General features: G+C 42.2%; 1 protein-coding gene across 1 annotated transcript; it reads right to left on the reverse strand.

Moving 5' to 3' along the window:
- Positions 1-551: 551 nt before the first annotated feature.
- LOC125544371 (Sugar isomerase (SIS) family protein) lies at positions 552-7,261 on the reverse strand. The gene is made up of 24 exons (XM_048708036.2): positions 7,031-7,261; positions 6,839-6,901; positions 6,632-6,708; positions 6,462-6,543; positions 6,323-6,370; positions 5,928-6,083; positions 5,746-5,842; positions 5,599-5,641; positions 5,264-5,331; positions 5,075-5,159; positions 4,941-4,989; positions 4,675-4,747; positions 4,533-4,593; positions 3,390-3,456; positions 3,259-3,315; positions 3,108-3,161; positions 2,882-3,010; positions 2,412-2,475; positions 2,229-2,302; positions 2,092-2,145; positions 1,916-1,984; positions 1,288-1,377; positions 1,047-1,154; positions 552-831 (listed from the first exon to the last, which is right to left on the reverse strand). Exons 2-24 carry the CDS (start codon positions 6,887-6,889, stop codon positions 784-786), a joined length of 1,704 nt encoding a protein of 567 aa, XP_048563993.1. The 5' UTR covers positions 6,890-6,901; positions 7,031-7,261; the 3' UTR covers positions 552-783.
- Between the last annotated feature and the right edge of the window lie 8,315 nt (positions 7,262-15,576).

A 15,576-nucleotide genomic window follows, 5' to 3' on the forward strand; every position in this document is an offset into this window, starting at 1 on the left:
TTACTCGCCATCTTGTCCAAGCTAACCGTTTGCATAAAAAACACTTGCCTGAAAAAAATAGAATTGTCTCGATGGATCTGTTGGGGATGCTGTGAATCACTTTGTGACCTACAAAAGGAAGGAACATTGCAAACTTGCTCTTCCACATCTGTGACATTGCTCAGGTTGACGTTACCGAACCTCGCCAAATAGAGCGAAACCACACATCTAGTTGGAGTGGCAGATCTAGCAAAAAAGTGTTTGCATATCCAACATCTGATTCAAGTACGAAGTCCCATTATGTACGGGTGTCGAGCATGCAAAAACATCCACATTTAAACAACTCTAAAGATTGCTTACAAGCATACAAAAAAGGAGGAAACATTATGCAACATTGCTATGCAAGTGGCGCAACAGCACATGTGGATGCCACGGGCCCTCAACATCACATGTTTTCTGCATGACCCTAACGGCGTTTTGCTTTGCATCCAACAACAAAGAAAATTCTAAAAGATATACAGTATAGAGAAAAGAGAACCTTTCATCCTCGGTATTCCCAGAGTGCTTTCCGCTTTTGGTGTCACAAGTCGATATATTTATTTCATTATATCGTGATAGTTTACTTGTCTTTCTCCAAGCTGAAGCAAGAGGAACTTCAAAATTACAGTACAACCAGACTGGTTGTAACAAGTCGCAAGAAAGAAGGAAGAAAATTTGTTATGCCACAAGCTCAACCTAGCTTGTCGATTATCAGTCTCAACCTCAGGTTACACTTCTTTGTAGGACTACTAAACCTCCCTCAGCTTACACTTTTGGAAGCACTGTCGTGTCATATGGGGTTGATGGTTTAACCTACAAAAACAAAGATAATAACTCCGGTGTAAGAACAATCAATTCCCAGAGTGATCGAAGAGTATTTCATAGTCTTAACAGGATTTGCCTAGATACGAATGTATCTAGACACATTTTAGTGTTAGGTACATCTGTATCTAGACAAATCTAAGACAACTAATTTGGGACGGAGGTAATAGATGACATAACATGGCAGAACAAGCAAAAGGGCATACCGCAAGAAACCGTGTGAGCAAACTTGCGCTGCTGGGGTTGAAGCCCTCGACGGGCTTTCCTTCCATGCGTGATGCATGCAACTGTTTCCTCACTGTAGAAGCCAGTGACTGAAACAACAAGTTCCATAGATAGATCACAGGTTTAGATGAAGTTAAGCAACGAGCCAAATGGAGCACAAAGACTATGCTTTTGAATGAAAAATGGAAAATATTGGATGAAGTAAATATATCATGCACAGACCTTGCCCAGCTCCACTCCCCACTGGTCAAACGAGTTGATTCCCCATATGAAACCCTGAACTGCGATCCGGTGCTCATAGATGGATAAAAGCTGAAAGGTACAAACTGTATTAGTACATTTACAAAAACAGTGAAAAGGGGATTTTGACAGCACCGTGCAATCTTGGAAAGGGCAAACAGTGACAAGAGTGCATAGTGACAGGATTGCTGATCCAAATCTCATGAAATAATTCATGATATAGGCTTCATGAAGGCGGAACAAAAACTGCCACTTCAATCACCTTGCACAGCAAGATCATAAGCAAGAAAAAATGAGGAGGCAGCGCAAAGTTTGTGGTGGAAAACATGTGCAGCTTCCACCAGCATAATCTGCCCAACAGATACCAGGACATCTCAAATTTGCTTTCTTAAGTTCTAATATTTAATCAGGGAAAGAAACCAATCAACACAACCATGATACCCATTGTGAACAGCAAAATCCTAATCTTATGTTATTATTTTTAAATGATGCATGATTCATACAACATAATCAGAATCTTGCCACTGAAAAAGAAGAGGATGTACTATACTGAATTCAGGGCTGAACAGCCTGCAACTTCAGATGAGTAGAGAGAATATTATCTGCATACCTGTCCAATCTCATAGGCAGATAATGAAGACAGCAAGAAACTCAGTGATGGCCGGTTGCCCTGAAAAGTCTGAAGACACCAAAACAACAAGAATGCTCAATCAGAAAGGCAACATTTATGGTGACAAGCTTGATGCAGTGGAATAACCATGTTCGAAATAAGTGAATAATCATCACCTTATGAGAGATAAGATTTTCGGGAACTTTCTCGCTCTGTAATTGTTCAGGAGTCTGAAAAGATGAATTCAACTCTAATAAGAAACCAATATAGTTCATGAAAAGCATGTTCTCCAAAATGTTGTTGAGCTATTTACCTTTCCATAAGCAAGTGCGTCAGGCTGAGCAAAGAAATTGGACATCAACTCATCATGATTGCTGACAGTTTCCCCTGATAAAAATGCACCATAGAAGTCTTTGAAAGGGCATTTGAAGAACCACAAGCCTAAGAGGCTGCATCTTAAGTTTTCAAGTCCAAAAGAGATATTTCAATGACATACCTTTCAAGTAAACAGGCTGCTGGCTTTTTATGACGCCAATGAAATCACAAGGAATAACTCTTCCCTGGAAGTTTAGGTACAACCATTATCAACAAAGGTGCATATCCATTGAAATATATGGTTGCCAGAACTTATAACACATGAAAGTAATCAAGTAGACAAGAGACAGATGTAAGAGGTGCTAAAATGTAACACACATAAATCATTAAGGTAACCGTGAGCATATGAAATCCTAATCCATATGGCATTATCAAATTTGATACTTTAACAGATGAAGTAATTAAGGTCATGACTTCCTGGAAATACTAATTGTGCTATGCAATATCTCCTTGTACAGTTTAGTTGATACAAATCTTCCTGGAAATACTAACTATGATATGCAATATCTCCCTATATAGTTTAGTTGATACAAATTGCAAACCGCTACAGCACTTGGCAACATTACTAGCGAATGTGAAGCTAGTATTTACCTGATGGATTAATTGATAGAAGCTGTGTTGCCCGTTTGTTCCAGGTTCACCAAAATCAATTTCACCAGCCTCATATGGAAGTCGAACACCATCAATGGAGACACCCTTTCCATTACTCTCCATGCTAAGCTATACAACATAAATATGCATATGTTATTATGATAAAAAAAGAACAAAAGACAATCTCCATGATGGCAGCTGTTAAAAAGCAAAGCTAGTAATGTACCTGCTGAATATGTGGTGCTAGTTTCTCAAGTGCTTGAGAGTACGGCAATATTGCCTAGAAATAATAATTAGAGAAAATTGAAGTACTCAGATGGAGAATTAGATATAAATTGTAATAGGAAATAACGAGACAATGGGACTGAGTAGCTCACCCTAGCCGGATATCCGAGAAATGAAACATTCCACACACTCAACAAACCAAGGAGTACCTAAACAAAAAGAAAGACCCTGTTACAAGAATGGTTAATGGTGCATCACTGATCGCCATATACAACTCACTTACAGGTATATTTTTCTCAAATGAAGATGTGTGGAAGTGGTTGTCAATGCTGGAAGCACCCTCCAGAAATCTTCAGAAAGAAAAGAAACCAGAGCAGGATCAATTATCATCTCTGTTTACAATGCGAATGAACATTTCCAGACTTCGGCATTGGCATTGGCATTGTCATCCACATTTTGACGGTAAAAATGTTAAACACGGATTATTTACTTATAAACCCTCTTTGGAGCTTTGAGGGGCTTGATGTATCCTAAAACCCACCAAATCTAACCTTGAAAGGACGAGGACAGGAGTTTGACCTTTCTAATTAAGTGTGGGTTTATGGCTTTATGTTACCTGGATAAGTTGTCCCGGAGTTCAAATCATCTAACATGTGTTTACTTTGCATGGTTGTGCACTAAACTATTCAAGATCCTCCAAGCAGTAGATGCTCATAGTGTTCCAGCAGAATTTAACTTGTCCTATCTTTCCATTTCTACTTGTGATTAACACAAAAATATCACGTCTTACACAAATTTCCATAATACTATGAAAGAATAGTGCAGCTATCTTGATAAGTTTTGCTGGGAAAGGTATCAGGCCCAGTTATTTTTTTTCTCGTCAGAAATGTCGTATCTTTTTTATACCCACAAGTATTGGTCAATGGTGATGAACACAGATGTGTAGTATCCTTTTTGTAAAGCACCCGTAATACTGTGACAGCTGTCGTGAATGATTATGCATATATGAAGTACTTGCTCTAGTCTGAAACAGCAAAAGTTCATCCTGATTTAAGCAGAGATAATTCTTAAGGGAAATGTTTTATTTTCTAATGAGAAAAAGTGTTACAATCATGCATTGGAGATTTGGAATTTATCTCAAGTAAGAACGGCTTGATAGTATTTAGGCAATGACACCAGGCCAATGGGTCATGATACTCACTTATTGACCAGACAAGTGAGATGGGCATCTCTGAGGTTACTTTTCTTAGAATTGTTTACTGCCATGATTCCCCATCCACTAAAGCACAAACTCGTTTGGCAGTCATGAAATTGAACCGATGTTCTAAAATTGAAACAACTATTGTCCTTTATATTTCTATTGCCTATTGCCAAAACATGAATTTCACTTCAGGGTGTAATTATAGGTTAAGATGGAGTAACATACTTCTGAACAATTGGAAATCCATACTGAAGAGACAAGGGCAGAACACCGACAGCACTGCAAACTGCAATATTTGACTAGAGTTATGATGCAGAACATAAGATATATTAGTATTAGTAACTTTAATGAAAAGAGCAGTTCTCACCACTATAGCGGCCGCCAACCCAGTCCCAAAATGCAAAAGCATTGTTAGGGTCAATTCCGAACTCCTTGACAAGCTTTTTCAAAAGAAAAAGGTACAGTTAGAAAATTATCACATTAGGATCAGGGTTCTTGACGAAGAATATGGCATGGGGAATGCTCTAACAACTTAGCCAAACATGGAAAACGCAGCAGCAGAACTGCAGATATGTGAAAACAGAATATGATCATGTGAAAATTGGCTGGAAAACTTAAAAGGTCGAAAAGTACCTTAAGATTAGTACTGACAGCAATCATGTGTTTGGAAACAGCCTGAGGTCTGAATTAACAAATTTCACATCAATCACTGAGCAATAAGGGTTCACGGCAGGGCTAAAGATGTTTAAGGTATTAAACAGACTTACCCAAGAGCAGAGACAATCCACTCCTTGATAGTTCGAGCATTCAACATTGTTTCAGCTGTCGTGAAGGTCTTTGAGACAACCACAACTGCACATTTGTTCGACAAGAACGATCAGAACTTCTGATGATATTTGTAGAAGCAGAGAGAGTATCTGTGCTGAGAGTTAATACTAGTGAAACATGATGATTACCAAGAGTAGTTGCAGGGTCTAAATCTTTGATGCTCCGTGCAACATCAACTGGATCAACATTTGCAAGACTGCAGTATAACCACAATTGAGCACATATTACTAGATGAAGAGCATATCGATTGCATGAACGGTACGAGAAGTGAAAATATAGCCACTCAATCACAATATTCAAGAAGGGACAACTAGAAAGATTCATGAATGGTACAGAAAGTCAAAAACATAGCCGCTCGATCACATTTTATTTTACTTTTAGCATCTATAGGAAGTGCCAGCACAAAAGGTATGACAGGTGCCGGCAAAAGAAAAACAGAGAGATGCCCCAGTTACACACTTACAATCTCAGTTGTCGGCCTTTGGCACATTCTGCTGCTTCTGGGTCTGAAAAGTAGTAACATTTTCATGGCATATCAGATCAGAATCTGGCAGTAAATAATCTTCAGTTTAGAAGACATAGAGAAGGAGTGGATGACATATTCCTTTACCAGTCTGGAGAGCCGTATGCACAAACAGAGGTCCAAGGAAGCTACCACCAATCCCAACTGAGACAACATTTGTCAACGGTTTCCCAGTTGCCCCAACCTGCATTCCAAGAAGTAGCAGTGATCAATTTTTACCGTTTCTGCTAAATTTGACAGGTTAAGAAGTTTGTCTGAAGAAAATTTACCCATGAGCCACTTCTGAAAGTCTCAGAAAACTGCTTGATTTTATCCTTAACAGCCCAAACTTCGGGGACCACGTTCACCCCGTCACTGTTTATGACTGCGTCTCTTGGAGCCCTGAGAGCCACATGGAGCACTGATCTGTTCTCCGTGGTATTTATCTGACAGACAGATCAATCAAGTCAACTGAGACATGTATACGGTAATACCAGCCACCCCAAATTGTTTGTTACTATGAAGTGGATACATTACAGTAGAGAAGTTGCCATGGCTCATAACTACTTTTCCCAATATTAATATTCGTCTGAATGACATGTACAGATAACAAGTAGTATATGCCGAATAGGCACATGCGATGTGATGGAATAACTGAAGAACGGTTGCAGGGCACGACACTGACCTTCTCGCCTTTAAACATCTTGTCAATCTTCTCCTTGAGCTTTGCGGTCTGCAATAATAAATCCAGTACATCCCAAATTACTCTCCCCACTTACAAAGACAGAAAAAGAAAAAGAAATTAATCGAAACAAGCGTCTCACCTCTGCCAGCTTGAAGAGCTTGTCGACGGTCTCCGTGGTGGCCTGCTGCCTCGAGTAGTCCAGGAAGACGCCTTCGAACTCCCTGGCAAAATCCAATCCAACGAACGGACCATCAATATCTCAGACACGCGGGAAAGAAGATCGGAAAACAAAGAGGGGCGGGTGCTTACGCCGTCATTGCCTTGCATCGGTCGGCGTCCGTCATGAGATCGCGCAGGTGCGTCTTGTGGATCGCGCCGACGTGCGCCTGCGGTCACGAAACACACACACACACACACACACACACGGTGAGATCCTGCCAATCCAATCGGAAGCACACACAAGAGCGGGGAAGAGTGGGGAGAAATCCGCGGGTGACGGGCGGAGGCAACCCGCACCTGGAGGGCCTTCCACTGGTCGGTGTCGGAGATGAGCGCCGGCGACGCCATGGCCGGGCGGACCTGGCGGAATTGAGGCGGAGGATAAGCTGCCTTTAATCCCAGCAAAAAATAGTAATAAAGGCGGACGGATGGATTGGGGAGGAAGAGATAGAAGAGGAGCAATTGGTTCGGATCGCGGTAGGTGCGTACCCCTGGAGGATGTCGACGGACGGCGGGCTGCCGGAGAACGGGGCGCGGTCGCGGAGGAGATGACGGATCGGTGGTGGAAGAGAATAGAAGCGGGGAGGAGGAGGGGGAGGAGGAGGGCGTGTAATATAATCGGGGTGGGCCGTGTCCGTGCCGTATTTGCGGGGCCCGCCTGCCAGAGAACGGCTGGCCAACAGTCCTTCAATAAATAAAAAGGGTTAAAAATCGATGCGGACACCGAGAGGGGCTACTTTCTTGTCTTGTCTTGGGACAAGAGAAAAGGGAGACCAAACCGGGGGCTGCGTCACGTCGTCAGCTTTGCGCTGCCACGTCACGTGTGGACGGTTTTGGACGGGTCACCGTTGAGGGCTCGTACTCTTTTTTTTTAAACATCCATTCTATACATCTTCAATCATGAGACTGCAACGAAAAGCATCTGACGAGGACATGACTACCTTGGATACGATCAAAAATATTGCATACATACATATTTGTCAGGTGATTTCTAATGCAAACTATTCAATAATCTATCTATGTTATCCAGAACAAAAATACTTCACACACTTTTGTGTTTTGTCTAATTATTACAGGTGTATGGGACATTTGTACAATCCACATATGAAGATAAGGGAAAAGGAGAAGTTTAGGTTGTGTTCAAAAAGTCCTCTCACGTCACTTTTGGACCAAGAGAAGATAGAGTCCAAGTCTCTCACGTTCTGAATTCAGATTCGGACTGCACAGACATACCTGACTCAAAACGCCAACAACTTTTTCATACAGACTTCGAATTGGGTGATTCTTTTTTTGTTGGAAACTAGATTTCGTGCTCTTTCCAACCCAATTGGATTCACCTTCAAATTCGTCCGGAGCGTTGAGTTACGGACGAAACAATCTGACGTTGCACCAGAATCCGAGTCAAACTACAAGCCCAAAGGTGTTGCATCACCTCCACTTGGGCCCATGAGCCTTGTACGACCTAGGGTTAGTTTTAGGCTGCCTTGGGACGTCCTCCCACCTCCTTGGCCGCCACCCCTTGCTCCTATATAAGTAGATCCATCTAGTAGCTTTTTCCTTGGGATTTGTTTAGTTAAAAGTTAGCCATTGCAACTTCGTGTACTTCGTTTGTGTCCAACGACCAGACCAAGACCGCTTCCGAATCCCCACCATTATCAATACTTCATATATATTTGCGATATTCAGATTGCTTTATCATATTCTTGTTCGTTCTTCGATTGCTTGCAGGAATAGACCTTCGTGGTCAGGCTGACCGTGCTTCCAGCATCGTCAGTAACCTTAGGAGATTGGTTTAGCGATTGCTAAGGCGCAACGTCGTGCACGTTTGTAGTCGGATCGTCAAAGTCGTCTCCACCAAATCATCTCATCGAAAGATCGGGACCCTCGCCTCTATTAAGTGGTATCAGTTTTCAGGTTGCTCGGTGAGAATTTCCAGTTTTCCTAGATTAGATTTATTTTCTTACCTATTGCCCAAGAAAAAGCCACAAAAAAGAGTTAGATCTATTCATCATTGGTCCAAGCCAGTCTGAGCCTTTGCAATTTTCTTTTCATTGCTTGCATAGTTGAATTATCGGTTGCATCGTCGTGTCGAGTTGCTGGTCTTAGTGTCTAGTTCGTTGAGAGTTTCGAGTTCTGTTCACATTAGTCACGCCACCGCTGCATCATTATCTCTTCCGCTGTCCACCACCCATCCATCAATTTCCACCACGTGCTACCCACCATTCATTGTCATAATAATAGTTGAGATCGTTGACATCTTCACTTGATCCAATCTGCATCTTATCTAGTTTGTTTTGGAAAGAGAGAGAAAAAAAAGAGAGAAAAAACGAGAGAAAAAAAGAGAAAAAAAGGAGAGAAAGAAAAAAAAGTGTGAGGAAAAAAAGAGAGAAGAAAAAAAACAAAATTCGGATCTTTTTATATTCAATCTCGTAGTTGAATTCAGATTGAAATCTGTTTTGTGCACTGTTCAGTAAAACAGGCATAACTTCCTCATACGAAGTCCGTTTTGCCTCCACGAGTACTCAAACGAAAGCTAGCGACGAGCCGCATCTAAATAGTTGAAGAAGCAAGTTCAATATTTGGCACCTCAAAATCGGCTTGTAAATAGGTATTTTTGACCTCCGAAGTTCATGAACACAGCTTATTCCAATTTTTTAGGACAGTTTTCAAAATTTTTGACTCCTCATATCAACTCGGAATTGAGTGATTCCTTTTGTGTTTGAAAGCTTGAGTCAATACCATTCTTGAAAAAAAATCAAAAAAATCGGCACAAAATTTTTCAGAGGAAAGTTGGAGACAAAGTTATTGATATATCCTGCTTGGTTGTTGTTTCACATCATTATCTTTATTGCCGTTGTGATCTACACTTATATCTTGCTGTCTAGAGCTACTTAGTATCCTTCATTGATGCTAGTTGTGCTACGACGTGACCTCATTAGTGTTCTAGGCTCGCGTCTCTAGTTCGGTCTAGCCTAGGACCAACACAATACCGTCGTTGAGCGTTTATTCAATATTGCATCTCTGAATTGATTATTACTAATCTTTTGCTACCATATATGTTGGGGAACGTAGCATAAATTCAAAATTTTCCTACGTGTCACCAAGATCAATCTATGTAGTCATCTAGCAACGAGGGAGGAGTGGATCTACATACCCTTGTAGATTGCGCGCGGAAGCATTCAAGAGAACGGGGTTGATGGAGTCGTACTCGTCGTGATCCAAATCACCGATGATCCTAGCGTCGAACGGACGACACCTCCGCGTTCAACACACGTACGGAGCAGCGACGTCTCCTCCTTCTTGATCCAGCAAGGGGGGAGGAGAGGTTGATGGAGATCCAACAATACGACGGCGTGGTGGTGGAAGTAGCGGGATTCCAACAGGGCTTCGCCAAGCGTTGCGGGAGGAGGGAGATGTGTCATGGGAGGGAGAGGGAGGCGCCAGGGCTTAGGTTGGGCTGCCCTCCCTTCCCCCACTATATATAGGGCCAAGGGAGAGGGGGGGCGCAGCCTTGGCCCTTCCTCCAAGGAAGGGTGCGGCCAAGGGAGGAGTCCCTCCTCCCCAAGGCACCTCGGAGGTGCCTTCCCCCTTTAGGACTCTTCCTTTCCTTGACTCTTGGCGCATGGGCCTCTTGGGGCTGGTGCCCTTGGCCCATATAGGCCAAGGCGCACCCCCTACAGCCCATGTGGCCCCCCAGGGCAGGTGGCCCCACCCGGTGGACCCCCGGGACCCTTCCGGTGGTCCCGGTACAATACCGGTGACCCCGAAACTTGTCCCGATGCCCGAAATAGCACTTCCTATATATAATTCTTTACCTCCGGACCATTTCGGAACTCCTCGTGACGTCCGGGATCTCATCCGGGACTCCGAACAACTTTCGGGTTACCGCATACTAATATCTCTATAACCCTAGCGTCACCGAACCTTAAGTGTGTAGACCCTACGGGTTCGGGAGACATGCAGACATGACCGAGATGACTCTCCGGTCAATAACCAACAGCGGGATCTGGATACCCATGTTGGCTCCCACATGTTCCACGATGATCTCATCGGATGAACCACGATGTCAAGGACTTAATCAATCCCGTATACAATTCCCTTTGTCTAGCGGTACGATACTTGCCCGAGATTCGATCGTCGGTATCCCGACACCTTGTTCAATCTCGTTACCGGCAAGTCTCTTTACTTGTTTCGTAACACATCATCCCGTGATCAACTCCTTGATCACATTTGTGCACATTATGATGATGTCCTACCGAGTGGGCCCAGAGATACCTCTCCGTCACACGGAGTGACAAATCCCAGTCTTGATTCGTGCCAACCCAACAGACACTTTCGGAGATACCTGTAGTGTACCTTTATAGCCACCCAGTTACGTTGTGACATTTGGCACACCCAAAGCACTCCTACGGTATCTGGGAGTTGCACAATCTCATGGTCTAAGGAAATGATACTTGACATTAGAAAAGCTTTAGCATACGAACTACATGATCTTGTGCTAGGCTTAGGATTGGGTCTTTGTCCATCACATCATTCTCCTAATGATGTGATCCCGTTATCAATGACATCCAATGTCCATGGTAAGGAAACCGTAACCATCTATTGATCAACGAGCTAGTCAACTAGAGGCTTACTAGGGACATGGTGTTGTCTATGTATCCACACATGTATCTGAGTTTCCTATCAATACAATTCTAGCATGGATAATAAACGATTATCATGAACAAGGAAATATAATAATAACTAATTTATTATTGCCTCTAGGGCATATTTCCAACAGTCTCCCACTTGCACTAGAGTCAATAATCCAGTTCACATCGATATGTGATTAACACTCAAGGTCACATCCCCATGTGACTAACACCCAAAGAGTTTACTAGAGTCAATAATCTAGTTCACATTACCATGTGATTAACACTCGATGAGTTCTGGATTTGATCATGTTATGCTTGTGAGAGATGTTATAGTCAACGGGTCTGAATCTTTCAGATCCGTATGTACTTCGCAAATCTCTATGTCATCTTGTAGATGCAGCTACTACGCTATATTTGGAGCCATTTCAAATAACTGTTCTACATGGAGCTATTCTAAGTTGTTGCTCCATTATACGTATCCGGTATCTCTACTCAGAGCTATCCGGATATGTGTTAAGCTTGCATCGACGTAACTCTTTACGTCGAACTCTTTATCACCTCCATAATCGAGAAAATTCCTTAGTCCACTAGTTACTAAGGATAACTTTGACCGCTGTCCTGTGATCCATTCTTAGATCACTCTTGTACCCCTTGACTGACTCATGGCAAGGCACATTTCAGGTGCGGTACACAGCATAGCATACTGTAGAGCCTATGTCTTAAGCATAGGGGACGACCTTCGTCCTTTCTCTCTTTTCTGCTGTGGTCGAGCTTTAAGTCTTAACTTCATACCTTACAACTCAGGCAAGAACTCCTTCTTTGACTGATCCATCTTGAACACCTTCAAGATCATGTCAAGGTATGTGCTCATTTGAAAGTACCATTAAGCGTTTTGATCTATCCTTATAGATCTTGATGCTCAATGTTCAAGTAGCTTAATCCAGGCTTTCCATTGAAAAACACTTTCCAAATAACCCTATATGCTTTCCAGAAATTCTACGTCATTTCTGATCCATAATATGTCAACAACATATACTCATCAGAAATTCTATAGTGCTCCCACTCACTTCTTTGGAAATACAAGTTTCTCATAAACTTTATATAGACTCTTAGCATCGCTACGGGTGAGAAAGTCTCATCGTAGTCAACTCCTTGAACTTGTCGGAAAACATCTTAACGACAAGTCGAGCTTTCTTAATGGTGATACTTGCCATCATTGTCCGTCTTCCTTTTAAAAATCCATCTGTACTCAACAGCCTTACGACCATCGAGTAGTTCTTCCAAAGTCTACACTTTGTTTTCATATATGGATCCTCTCTCGGATTATATGGCCTCGAGCCATTTTGGAATCCAGGCCCACCATCGCTTCTCCATAGCTCGTAGGTTCATTGTTGTCTAGCAACATGACTTCCAAGACAGGATTACGTACCACTCTAAAGTAGTACGCATCCTTGTCATCCTACGAGGTTTGGTAGTGACTTGATCTGAAGTTTCATGATCACTATCATAAGCTTCCACTTCAATTGGTGTAGGTGGCACAGGAACAACTTCCTGTGCCTTGCCACACACTAGTTGAAGAGACGGTTCAATAACCTCATCAAGTCTCCACCATCCTCCCACTCAATTCTTTCGAGAGAAACTTTTCCTCGAGAAAGGACCCGATTCTAGAAACAATCCCTTATTGCTTTCGGATCTGAGACAGGAGGTATACCCAACTGTTTTGGGTGTCCTATGAAGATGTATTTATCCGCTTTGGGTTCGAGCTTATCAGCCTGAAACTTTTTCACATAAGCATCGCAGCCCCAAACTTCTAAAAAATGACAGCTTAGGTTTCTCTAAACCATAGTTCATACGGTGTCATCTCATCGGAATTACGTGGTGTCCTATTTAAAGTGAATGTGGTTGTCTTTAATGCCTAACCCATAAACTATCGTGGTAATTCGATAAGAGACATCATGGTATGCATCATATCCAATAGGGTGCAGTTATGATGTTCGGACACACCATCACACTATGGTGTTCCAGGCTGTATTAGTTGTGAAACAATTTCCACAATGTCTTAATTCTGTGCCAAACTCGTAATTCAGATATTCATCTCTATGATCATATCATAGATCTTTTATCCTCTTGTCACGACGATCTTTCAACTTCACCCTGAAATTACTTGAACCTTTCAATAATTCAGACTCGTGATTCATCAAGTAAATATACTCAACATCTACTCAAATCATCTGTGAAGTAAGAACATAACGATATCCACTACACGCCTCAGCACTCATTGGACTGCACACATCAAAATGTATTACTTCCAACAAGTTGCTTTCTAGTTCCATTTTACTGAAAACGAGGCTTTCAGTCATCTTGCCCATGTGGTATGATTTGCATCTCTCAAGTGATTCAAAATCAAGTGAGTCCAAACGATCCATCTGTATAGAGTTTCTTCATGCATATCTACCAACAAACATGGTTCGCATGTCTCAATCCTTTCAAAAATGAGTGAGTCCAAAGATCCATCAACATGGAGCTTCTTCATGCGTTTTATACCGATATGACTTAAGTGGTAGTGCCACAAGTAGGTGGTACTATCATTACTATCTTATATCTTTTGGCATGAACATGTGTATCACTATGATCGAGATTCAATGAACCATTCATTTCAGGTGCAAGACCATTGAAGGTATTATTCAAATAAACAAAGTAATCGTTATTCTCCTTAAATGAATAACCGTATTGCGATAGACATAATCCAATCATGTCTATGCTCAACGCAAACACCAATCTCGATGGTAGAGGAAGCGTGCGATGCTTGATCATATCAACATTGGAAACACTTCCAACACATATCGTCAGCTCACCTTTAGCTAGTCTCCGTTTATTCCGTAGCTTTTATTTCGAGTTACTAACACTTAGCAACCGAACCGGTATCTAATACCCTGGTGCTACTAGGAGTACTAGTAAAGTACACATCAACACAATGTATATCCAATATACTTCTATCGACCTTGCTAGCCTTCTTATCTACCAAGTATCTAGGGTAATTCTGCTCCAGTGGCTGTTCCCTTTATTACAGAAGCACTTAGTCTCGGGTTTGGGTTCAACCTTGGGTTTCTTCACTAGAGCAGCAGCTGATTTGCCGTTTAATGAAGCATCCCTTTTTGCCCTTGCCCTTCTTGAAACTAGTGGTTTCACCAACCATCAACAATTGATGCTCCTTCTTGATCTCTACTTTTGTGGTGTCAAACATCGCGAATATCTCAAGGATCATCATATGTCCCTGATATATTATAGTTCATCACGAAGCTCAAGCAGCTTGGTGGTGATGACTTCGGAGAACCATCACTATTTCATCTGGAAGATCAACTCCCACTCGATTCAAGCGATTGTTGTACTCAGACAATCTGAGCACAAGTTCAACAATTGAGCTTTTCTCCCTTAGTTTGCAGGCTAAGAAAATCGTCGGAGGTCTTATACCTCTTGACGTGGGCACGAGCCTGAAATCCCAATTTCAGCCCTCGAAACATCTCATATGTTTCGCGACGTTTCAAAACGTCTTCGGTGCCTCAACTCTAAGCCGTTTAACTGAACTATCACGTAGTTATCAAAATGTGTATGTCAGATGTTCGCAACATCCATAGACAACGTTCGAGGTTCAGCACACTGAGCGGTGCATTAAGGACATAAGCCTTCTATGAAGCAATGAGAACAAACCTCAGTTTACGGACCTAGTCCGCATAATTACTACTATCAACTTTCAACTAAATTTTCTCTAGGAACATATCTAAACAGTAGAACTGAAGCGCGAGCTACGACATAATTTGCGAAGACCTTTTGACTATGTTCAGGATAATTAAGTTCATCTTGTGAACTCCCACTCAGATAGACATCCCTCTAGTCATCTAAGTGATTACATGATCCGAGTCAACTAGGCCGTGTCCGATCATCACGTGAGACGGACTAGTCATCATCGGTGAACATCTTCATGTTGATCGTATCTACCATACGACTCATGCTCGACCTTTCGGTCTCTTGTGTTCCGAGGCCATGTCTGTACATGCTAGGCTCGTCAAGTCAACCTAAGTGTTTCGCGTGTGTAAATCTGTCTTACCCCCGTTGTATGTGAACGTTAGAATCTAACACCCGATCATCACGTGGTGCTTCGAAACAACGAACTGTCGCAACGGTGCACAGTTAGGGGGAACACTTTCTTGAAATTATTATGAGGGATCATCTTATTTACTACCGTCGTTCTAAGCAAATAAGATGTATAAACATGATAAACATCACATGCAATCAAATAGTGACATGATATGGCCAATATCATATTGCTCCTTTAGATCTCCATCTTCGGGGCTCCATGATCATCAACGTCACCGGCATGACACCATGATCTCCATCATCATG

This window comes from Triticum urartu, chromosome 1A (assembly GCF_056163025.1).
Source record: "Triticum urartu cultivar PI428250 chromosome 1A, HENAU_Tu73, whole genome shotgun sequence".
Classification (NCBI taxonomy): domain Eukaryota; kingdom Viridiplantae; phylum Streptophyta; class Magnoliopsida; order Poales; family Poaceae; genus Triticum; species Triticum urartu.